This window comes from Embiotoca jacksoni, unplaced genomic scaffold (genome assembly GCF_022577435.1).
Source record: "Embiotoca jacksoni isolate LCO1_2020_lvr unplaced genomic scaffold, fEmbJac1.0.p SCAF_16, whole genome shotgun sequence".
Taxonomy (NCBI): domain Eukaryota; kingdom Metazoa; phylum Chordata; class Actinopteri; family Embiotocidae; genus Embiotoca; species Embiotoca jacksoni.
In genome coordinates, this window is record NW_027185296.1 from 1,955,784 (window position 1) to 1,967,092 (window position 11,309).

At 41.5% G+C, this 11,309-nt stretch overlaps 1 protein-coding gene across 2 annotated transcripts; it reads right to left on the reverse strand.

The window, feature by feature from the left end:
• Positions 1–5,242: 5,242 nt before the first annotated feature.
• Positions 5,243–11,200, reverse strand: atp5f1d (ATP synthase F1 subunit delta). 2 transcript variants are annotated; one of them, XM_069150165.1, is made up of 5 exons: positions 10,965–11,200; positions 9,562–9,715; positions 8,488–8,576; positions 5,522–5,651; positions 5,243–5,368 (listed from the first exon to the last, which is right to left on the reverse strand). In XM_069150165.1, exons 1-4 carry the CDS (start codon positions 11,079–11,081, stop codon positions 5,529–5,531), a joined length of 483 nt encoding a protein of 160 aa, XP_069006266.1. In that variant the 5' UTR covers positions 11,082–11,200; the 3' UTR covers positions 5,243–5,368; positions 5,522–5,528. The 2 variants fall into 2 exon arrangements, with proteins under 2 accessions (XP_069006266.1, XP_069006265.1); XM_069150164.1 differs by having other exon boundaries at positions 5,243–5,651.
• Between the last annotated feature and the right edge of the window lie 109 nt (positions 11,201–11,309).

An 11,309-nucleotide genomic window follows, 5' to 3' on the forward strand; every position in this document is an offset into this window, starting at 1 on the left:
ACTTTTATACACGCGTGTCTTTGTGTTGGCTCCTCATTTCTGTCTGAATATGCGTTGACACACACACATAAGGCCAGTAGAGCGCTCTTCCCCTCTCCCACAGAAACACTCAGTGCAACGATTACCTGCCTTGCCACTCAGGGGGCCATTTGCTGTTACCACAAAGCTGATTATCTCACCCCTACAGCAGGCTGCGTTTGCTGCTTTGCAATTTTTCTCCCAAATGCCCACACTGCTATTTGTAGAAATGTTACCTTGCTGGCACAGGTTGAAGTATGTTTGTGTGTATGTTTGTGTCTGGGTGAGTGTTTGCGTGTGTGTGTGTGTGTGTGTGTGTAAGGTGTGTGTGGTGTGTATTTGGCGGGTGGGTGGGTGTTTATGTGGAATGGAAGGCTGTAAGAATGGAGGGATGGATGACATAAACAGGGCAGAGTGGTGGGAGGCTGGTGTCAGGGCCCTACTCCCACTACCCGGCTGGATGCAGTATCTGACAGCTGACTGAGAGTCTGCGGGCCCCCTCTTTACACAGCCTCACCAAAAGGTCAGCACTTCAATCAGCTCCGCTCTATGGACGCTTCTCTTCCTCTCTTGCCGCTGTAAAGCCTCAATTCACCCCGGGATACACACTTGGCCATGTTTGACCACATCTCATAGGTGGAAATTTTCAGTTTTCACATTTAAGAAAGCAGCCCCCAAATGTGTTTATGTATCTGCATGTATTGTGACATCCGCAGTATATTAAAGTTCCAAGACGGGTGATTATGCACGCTGGATGATATGTGTAATTTTGGTGCAATCTGGTGTGTTGAAAATTGCCATCCTCAAAGTCATAGCTGGCTCACCGCTCAAAGCGTTTAAAATTTCCAGGCCTTTAATTTCCTCTGAGTTCCTTCTCGGGGTCTCTCATTTGCCTTCACACATCAGCCACTCTCAATATCCTGCAGCCTACTACCTGCCGCTGGAAAATGTCTTCTCTCTGGATGATCAGATTTGCCGTTCAAATAATTCTTAACATGACAAGACTGCACAGACAAGAAATAAACAGGACAAGCAAGACACAAAGTGTTTTGGCTGGTTGCCGTTTGTTTTTCCTGTTGATCAAATCAAATCAAATCATGACTTTACTTCCTGTAAATGAGTCATCCAAAATGTAATCTAAGGGTTTCTGTTTAAACTGAAGGTATGTGTGCCTTGAGGATTTTTTTTTTTTTTACAGTCACAGCAGCTGTTTAAAAATCTGATTACTCTCATAATGTGTCATCAGTCACTCTCCCATTTTAATGCATAACTCCCTTATTACTCACCTATCACAATGTTCTATTTTTTCACAATTGTGCCTGATAAATTAAGAGGTCTCCCAATACTGTCAGCTGCATGAATTCTCATTAACACGAGCAGTGAAATGTCAATGAGGGGTGCATGTGAAGTGTGTCCCATGATGTCAGGCTAATACGAGCAGTGAAACAGATGAAGAGGGTTTACGTTTGAGTGTCCACTGAGAGACTCTCATCTGCAGTTCAAGTCAGATGACGCTAAAGTCACTCAACATCCAGATCCATACAGCCAGTGACTAAGCCTGTATCAAGATGCTCAAAGGCATACAGGAAAATCTCCCGCTGTCTCGCAGCCAGTGCGTGTCATGTTGGAGCCTCTTGACAGTACGTGAAGGAAATCTTGTGCCCCCATTTTTTCCGTCAGCTTTACGATTCATTTTATTGTCCACTTTACCACTACAGTGACACATGCTTCACACGCGCACATGCACGTGGGGGCACATGCGCACAAGAAATATGTTTTGTCCCAGTCCAGCCCTGCATGCTTCAATACAAGCCTAAGTACCCCCGGCGGACTTTACGAAGGTGCACACTCAAATGTAATTTGATTTTTTTTTAATTATTATTATTTTATTCTATCTTCAGAGCTGCCATTTTTACATGGGCACTGAAAAACATCTTTAAAATGTCCCAAAAGCTTCCGAGGTGACATTTTCCGATTGCTTGTTGTGTCGAATGTTGAAATTATTAGTCCATTAATCGATGAGTCAATCGTCAGAAAAGTGGTCTTTAAATGTAATAATCAATGACTTGTGGAAATCATTTTTCAAGAAAGTAGACAGCCGTGCCAGCAGCTCTGTCAGCCCATTTCCACCGCGGCAGTTGGGGAGCCGGTTTTGGAGCTGGTGTCTCATTTCAAATCAGTTCTTCGTGATTCAACAGAAAAAGACAGAGCTCCCAGCCAGGAAAACTGGTACTAGTCCACCATTGTTGTTATTGTGCTTGAAGTGCAGCATTGCTGCGAAAGTGAAGACGGTGTCATAATGACGAGCCTCTCTAGCCTGTGTGGAAAAGCAAGCTGGTTTTTAAAAGCTTTGGAAGGTTGCTCACTAGGACAATATGCTAATAGCTGCAGGTAAAGTTCACCAACAACAGAAGGACCGGCTGAGGCTGAGGCTAATTAGGTTTGTGGGGCATGTTTTTTTTTTTTTTTTTTTTTTTACCAGCTGACTTTCTCTGAATCATCAATAAATCTATTAAATAGTCAACAGATTAGTTCAAACTCACAACAATCATTAGCTGCTGCACATGTGTTAATCTGGTGCTTCAGATGGTTTGTCACGAGATGTCAAGATCCAGTTTCTCTGCAAGGTAACAAGTTTGTGACCAGCACTCCAAAACCCAAAGATATTATTACAACAGTCACACGAAACAGTGAAGAGCAGCAGACTATGTTTTCTTGATGGCTTGACTACTTACGGTCCCCCTCCACTTAAAAATGGGTTGTTTTTTTCTTCACGTTCCAACAGTTTGAATGCTTGAGCTTCTCTATGAAGAAGGATGCGTGTGCAGGGTTTAACACATTTGAATGCATTTATCTGCAGATTTCCCCGTGCCCATTGAAAATCAGATTTTAAGGCCAGCCTACCAGCGTGATTTGTGACATCACAAATAGTTTGGAAGCTGGTCTTGGACTTTACATTAACGTACGAGACATTTTGTGCTCACGAAGAGAGAATGACTAGTTTTCATTCAAGGATTTTTTTTTTTTCCAACATAATTGAATTTCTTTTACAGGTCAGACGCACATTATTCTGAGTATTCAATATACATCTTAAAACACGATTGGAGGGGACCATTCGGTAAAGCTATGGATTGTTCACCACGCCGCTACACATCCGAGCAATTTTTTTTTAAGTTTAAAATCATGCAGCTACCAAAGATATTCTCACTGTCGCAAGACGCTTTAAAACTGAACTCCGCTTTTTTGAGCACTGACATCATCCTAAATACGATGACACACGTGGGCTAGTCTCTTTTGTTCCTCCAATGGTTGACTCAGTAAATACAATAAGCCGTACCAAAGCTGAGTCGTTTTGTGTTCGAGTACCACTCAAAGATGACGCCATGGATTGTCATAGTGTGTATCATGTTTTTCTCCGCCTGGTAAAGACGGTACGATCTTTAAATTACAGTACATGGCCATCCATAGGAGATGGACAGTGACTATTATCGCAGGCTTGATCGGCCTTGGAACAGCAGCAAACAGCTATCGCGTAAGGGCTCTCGCTGGATAGACATCATCCTTTATCAATGCACGTACACCACTTCACTGCTTTTATATCACCGTGCAGCACTTCAACACTTAGGTCAGACAGTCCATTTAGGACACGTAATTCGGCTGTGAGGAACAGATGAATGACTTCAACTCTTTTTTTTTTTTCACTATGAATGTATTCGGCGCCAGTTTAGAACAAAACTAAAACTGGAATCCAAACCAAAAGGACTGGTTCCTCAATATGACAGCATCTTGCGGTTTTTTTTTTTTTTTTTTTTTAGAAAAGATGGAACATCCAGCGCTGTTTGAGCAACAAACTGAGAAGAGAGGGTTCACACGGAAAGCACATGGGCATTTTCTGCTTTGCTTTTCGATGAGAAGCATTAAAATCTGTATAATCTACAAATATTTATATATATATATATATATACATGTATATATATATAGATACGGCCTGGTTTCAATATCCCTCTGCCCGTCAGTAATCTGGATTAAAGAAGTGGCGGTTTTGACATGACCGTTTCATCTTGTTTGTCAGAAGTGTTACTCACACGCACGTCTCCAGGCCCGGCAAGCCAACCGATGAGTGAAGTGTGTATTGCTCATGAGTGTGCATGCGCAGCTGGGACTTGAAGGCTTGGATGAAAGAGACAGACAGAAAAGAGAACAGAGAGCAGGATGTGTGAGAAGTGTTGACAGCGATTTTTTTTTTTTCTTTTTCATTATTAATGGGTAGCGAGGGAAGTCAGTTTACATAGCATGTTTTTAAATCGGTAGAAAAAGATTTTTCAACAGATTTGACAGCTATAAAACACGGCGCCTTTACCGAGAAGTCCCTCCTCAATGCAGGTGATCCCGCTTTAAAAAAAAAAAATAAAACACATGTATAGCACGTTAACAGCTATGGGAGCATTTGTGTGTGAACGCTTGTTGAAGGCCCTCGATAGTTTTGACATTCAAAATAAACCGGTTGTGGTTTGCTGCTCTGAAAGCCTCCAATCGGCACGTGAATGAGGTCAGCGCCTCCTGCAGTGTCTGAGCTGAAAGCTGGTTGTTATGAAACAAGAGAAAAGCCCAGTTTTCCACACACGGGACGGCCAGTCAAGGACTTTGCCTGGCTTCATCACAGTAGCCTGAGGTCATCGCGCATAATAAACAACAAGCAATGCCAACACATTTAAGTCAAGCCACTGAGGATTCCAAGTAATTCCAACCCAGGAGTGGGGCCCCGCATCAGTAACAGTGACTAAGCTTTCTTCAAATGAAAGGCCTGATACACAGCGCCATGATTCAATAACGAGTTGTTTCTGTTGAGGAGTCACCACGAAGGTAATCAGATGAAGCAGTGGGCAAAATGAGAAATATGACAGTTCCTTCCCTGAAACTATGGTTTGCCGAGAAGTAGTAAATCTGATTATCTGAAAGACCTTGATAAAATAAATTTTAACTGATGTCTGCTGCCCCCAAGTGGCCGCAACCATTATCACATAGACATTATTTTTTTTGTGATGCATTTTCCACAACACATTAATTAATTAAAAGTAATTACAACGTCTTGTTGGGTTATACAAATCTATGGGAGTCAGGTTGACAGTGCAATAAAAGTATTTGATCAACTTAATCAATCATCATCATTAAACAGCAGGAGAAGGCTGTATCACAAGAAAACACCACTGACTCGACCACCATGTAATTCCAAATAAATGTATTTTTTATTTCATCCACTGTACAAAGAAAGCATGGAACCTTCTGGACACTGACGTGACAGAGCTGGAAACACAGATGGATTTCCATTAAAAGCAACAGAAAAGATTACCTAGAGGGAGAAAATAAATAGGACTCAGTTTGATACATAAAATGTGACGCTGTAAGTGGGCACTAATTTCCTGTCAACATTTCCACTTTCATTCTTATTAACAGGACATCCTTCTAATAATCAGATCATGGTGCAGCAGCCGAGCGGTCGTACCACAGGTCTACTCCAGAGCCTTGACGATGGCCTCGTTTGCCTCTACGCTGATCTGAGCTTCTGCCCTTCCTGCCTCGTCGGATGTACCGGCCAATTCAGACTGGGCCTTCTCCAGGTTGGCCTTGGCCGCCTAAAAATAGACAGAAAAACAGATCATGCAGCTGTGCAAAACAAAACAGGTACACAAATGACAAAGCCCGCGGTTCAGACTTCGACGAAGATGCAGGTCAGTTGCGTTGTTCCCGCTCGGAGCCGTTATTACTCCGGTGTGAAGCAACAGACGCGCCCTCGTCATCTATCACCTAACGACAAAAACTAATCTCAAACAGCTGATCAGCCGGTTATTCAGAAAAATCACTGGACCAAGAAGAGTTGGTAAAAGTCTAATCACCCCCCCAAAAAGGCCTCTGAGGCTTACTGGGATGTAAAAGCCAAATAAGCAAGGCGGAGCAAGGATGAATCAAAAGTGAGGAGAAAGACGAGCAGAGAAAATCCCCACTGCCTCTTTGCTCTGAAAGCTCCATTTGTCACAGTCGCGATTAGAAACGAGAAATGCCAAACATAGCTGGAAGTTAAAGGTCTCCCAGTAGGGATTTGACACATCTGCTATAACTCAACAGTGACTGACCTTTCCCTCCTTATTAACAGTGTGGGCCCATGTGCATTGTTACTACGGAGTAGGGGGAGAAAAAAGAAGAAAAAGAAAAAAAAAAACTCATTTACTGCCATGGAGTCAACTTGACAGTGACAGTGGCACAGCCCAAGGTCAAAGATAAGACACCTCCACACCGAGTGCATAGTAACAGCCTAGCATTAACAAGAGTGACATTTAAACAAGGACTCAACACTGAAGTCCAGCGACAACGCTGATCAGCTGGATAATCATCAGCTGGGAGGGGCTCAACGGCCGAGAGGGAGAGGGGGGGGGGGGGGGGGGGGTCTACATCAGAAGGAGAAATGTTTCTGCTGTCAAAGGCCACGACCGGGGTGAGCAATCGGGAATTATGGGAGCCTCGACAAATCCATCACCCATCACAGCGGTCTCGTTAAAACACAGGAGATCCACAAACAATCCACTGACCCCTTTAGGACTGACATTCTGAAGGCATCTGCCAAGTCGGCCCTGCCGGATGAGTAAAAAGAGACTCCGCCCATGTTCGAATATGTGGCAAAGCAGATTCAGAAACATCAGCCCACACAGATGGAACAATATGACCATAAGTGTGTGTGTGCAAACAGCATAGTTTTCAATCTGGCTGGTGAGAATTTGAAAGGTCTCCTCCTTGAACAGTTTGTGATTTAAAAAAAAGTACTTTGAAGAGAAGATACTGGCTCTAAGAGTTTGAACTGATGCACCATGACATCAGCCCTGAAACCGCAAACTTGATTCACACGAACAAACCACCATCATAATCATAATAATAATAATACAACTCAGAATAAATTCATCGTTTTGCTCGCCCTTCACAAGTCCAATTCTAAAGATACATACATATATACATACAGACCAACAGAGCACCTCAGGTACAAAGACCGTGGCTGCAGAGTACATTTTTAAATATAATAAGATTAAACAGACCTTATTTGGTGCTAGAATTAAAAACAAAAATGTGTTAGTGAAGGACAGATCAAACTGTCAAATTAAAACCAATTTTCAAACTTACATATTCTACTGACGGGTATGACCACAGAGTAATGTTACAGTGCACACATAAAAACTGATATTAATTAATGCCTTTTTTTTTTTTTTTTTTTACCAACATCAGTTAAATAAATATTATTCTCCTTTGTTGCGCACCGGATCTCAGAGGCTGTGTACATGTGACACAAATATTGATGCCATGCAATTAATTCCTCATTAAACATGGTGTAATACAAGACCATGAAAACCCTTAGAGCGTTTATAATGACTGGATCAATGCAACTTTTAGATGGCTGGTCAGTAAAGTCAATTCAGGGTCGTTGAATGCACTTACAGGTTTATCGGTAGAATTAGCTCCAGTTCAGTCAATAAGTCCTGCTGTAAATATGGCCAACTTTAAATAAATTGTTAAACTTTTAAATGTTCTATATTGAGGAGTCAGAAATTGTATTCATTACTGTGATCGCAAGATCATGTTTTCCTTGAGGGCCTGTCCAGTAACAAAATGGAACAAAACATCACAGACATCGAACTGAAGGTGACCTTAAGTGTCCAGAAATGTAACCATGACACTTTACACCGCCTTAATCAAATGCCTTTTTCGTGAACAATCACTCGAAGCAAAAGCAGCCAAGACAACAGTGGCCAGAACGAATCTCTGGCTGAGCCATTTGAGGGGAAAGTCCTGACTTTAACCCCAAAGAAAATCTTTGTGCAGACACCTGAAGTTCAGAGACGCTTCCCAGATCTTACGGTGTCTGAGAGGATCTGCAAGGAAGGACGGCCTAAACTTCCCAAATCCACAAGTTCTGAGTTAAAGGTCTGAATAACTTTGTGAATGAGAGATTTAAGACTTTGATTCTTAATACATTTTCAAGTATTTCTCCATGTTGTTATTATGGATAAGTCAATATTGATTAACAAGGATTTTATTCTTTTAAAAGAAAAATTTAATCTACAACACAAAGACAGTAAATAAAATCCAGTCTGAAATACATATATATATATAAATTTACATCAATGCTGAGACTGTGCTGCCTTTTTTTCTGTTTTAGGCTGATGTGGTGAAAAAAAATGCCAAACAACTTTCATCGTATTGACGCAACAATCCTGTGAATACAGCATCGGCATAAATGAAGTCAGCAAACCGATTAGCAGCATTGCGGTTAAAATATGAAACTATGCTGGCATAAACTGTAAAGTATAACTTTTGACAGCTGACAAATTGAGTTCATCTTACAATATATTTTAATATACTGACCCAGATGCGTACATCTAGGCTCTGTTGTGCATGCGAGTGAAATGAGGCCGACACCATACTCACTGCAATGTCCAGCTGGTCCAGGGGAACAGCCTCCTCACATAGCAGTTGCACTGAAGAATCAGCGTTGACTGTTACTGACCCACTGCTCACTGCAAACACAAAACGGTACAACTATAGACGATGCCACAGAGCCATAATTAATACAATATGCAATAGAGCCCAAAAGCACTGCCCGCTTCCTGGATTTTTTTTTTAATTTTTATTTTTTAATCAGGACTGCTGTTGAGCCTTCCCGAGGCATCGTGGGCCGAACTCGACGAAGCCCTGACGAAGGGAAGAGCCGAGAGAGATGCTGCACAATCTGAACTTGTTGCTCTGGCTTCGTACGAGGCGTCGTCCTACCCGGGTGGATGAGCAACGCGTGTAATCGTATCGAGGCGGTGTTAGTGACGCTTCGGGTGTGTGAAGACGAGGACAACTGAGCCACCGCGGTGACTTTCCCGCGGCGTTGTCCCGCGGTAATTGAAGCACACTTTGTACGGACTTTGAAACCGAGCCGGGGTAATATTTTCATCAAGGATTTGTATAACTTTTTCTAAACAGCTGAAACAGGATACGAAAGATATTCAGTCTTCATTCTAAACGAAGCAGTAAATTTAACGCGCATCTACTGTTACAACAGCTACAAAAGAAACCGAGGACCTCGATTATTTAGGACATTTTTTTTTATCATTTTGTTTAGAATTGAACAATTTAGGCTTCCTTGCTCAGGAGGACGTTAGAGGTATTTACAAATGAAATACCTAGTTGGCAGCGAACGGCTCACGTTGACCAAATGATTCTGGTGTTAAAAATGTACCACCTTTCAGAAATAACACTTCTAAAACAATGTATTTGAAAATACAGTGGGCAAGCCCGAAAGGCATGGCAGGAACGCCACGTACAAGATGCATTTAACCACAAATGGGTGTGCTTCTTCGTGACAAAAATGACGATTGGCGTCATCAGTACATTGCCCTTTCCATGGATCCAGATAATGCCACCGAGGGGCCTTTCACGGTGGTCCTGTCCACCGTCCTCCACCTCGTTTTTTTGTTTTGTTGTGTTGCGAAGGATAATCTTAAATAATCTTACCAAAATATTTGGCAGCTGAGCCGTCGTCGCTGAAGACCGTGACGACACCTGGCCGGAGCACCTGCAGGGTGGGCACGTGGGCCGGGAGGATACCGAAGGCGCCGGTGAGCGTGGGCACGTCCACCTGCTTCACACTGGCCTCTTTAAAGAATACCTGGAAAGGTCATCAAGACGGGCAACGACGTCACCTGTCGAGAACTGCAGCTTGACGTGAACAAATACCGACCGACCAAAGACGCAGGTGCAAAAAAAATAAAGAAATAAAGAAAGAAATAAAAATCTGTAAAACTAAATGTAGAACGTGACAAGAGCATTGACAACATCCATCTGTATTATGCTACAACTACTGGGTTTCAACTTACTACTTCTCTACGTAATTCATAATATTACGCTGAAATTGTGTTCTGATATATATATATACATATATATATATATTATATATATATGTATATATATATATATAATATATATACACATTGTCACATGAAAAGTATATTGATTATGTCGGTTAGTATTACTTGATTGCAAAATTTCAATAGTTTTTAATTGAATGCTGGGAAGGTTATATTTATTAACATACATACATATATATATATTATATATATATACATATATATATATTATATATATATACATATATATATATTATATATATATACATATATATATATTATATATATATACATATATATATATATACATATATATACATATATATATATATACATATATATATATTATATATATATACATATATATATATTATATATATATACATATATATATATATATTTTAATACCGACTCGGTCACAGCTGATCAGCAGCAGAAGGTTAAGAGCACAGAAAACCCTTTAAAACTACAGCCGAGTAAAACAATAAATAAATAATAATAATAATAATACTAATAATCAATAAAGTAAAACAAGTCCCACTGACACCAACTTCAAGGTTACAGTGAACCATATAACACAGTGATTTGTCTCTCAGAGAATTGGGCCCTCGAGCAACTATCACACATTTGAAAAGCGTGATCAAAAACGACCTCGCAGGTTTATAATAAACTTCAGAGGAGTAAATACTTCCACTGCTTCGCGGTGAACTCCGCGAATTGCTGCTCAAAGACAGTTTCACCGACCGCTAGCTCAGCTAGCCGAGCTAACCCTCGTAAAACTAAACCACATCTGACGTGCATTGCGCTTTTTTTATATTTTATTTTTTTTTACTGCTAAAAAAAAAACCCAAAAAAACACGCGTTAGAAACCACGTGCCGGAGACGCGGAGAGAGTTTTTTTTTTTTTTTTTTCTTGCAAATTCCGACGGTGCATTTCACCTACAAGTTCAGCTAGCCGAGAAGCTAGTAGGCCCCTACGAGAAGCCTCGTCGGTGACGTGAGCTTGGCTACCTGCGTCGGGGAGGCGAAGGTGAAGGACATCTGCTGGGCACCGGAGGCGACCTCAGCGTACGAGCGAGCTTGCCTCAGCGCGGGGAGAGCACGACGGAGAAACCTTGCTGCCAACATGTCTGAAAGTCAGATTTTTTTTTTTTTAATTTTGTTCAAAGTGCGAGTGAATGGAAGAGATCCCCGGAGCCCTTCGCGTGTGGATGTGCGCTATGGTGGGACAAGGACGTTGGAGGCTACCCAAGATGCTTTGCGGTGGCGCAGAGGAAACAGGGTAATGTGGTCTTTTAAGAATTAAAAAAAAAAAAAAAAAAACAGCCCAGAGTAAAATTGTGACTGATTATTATT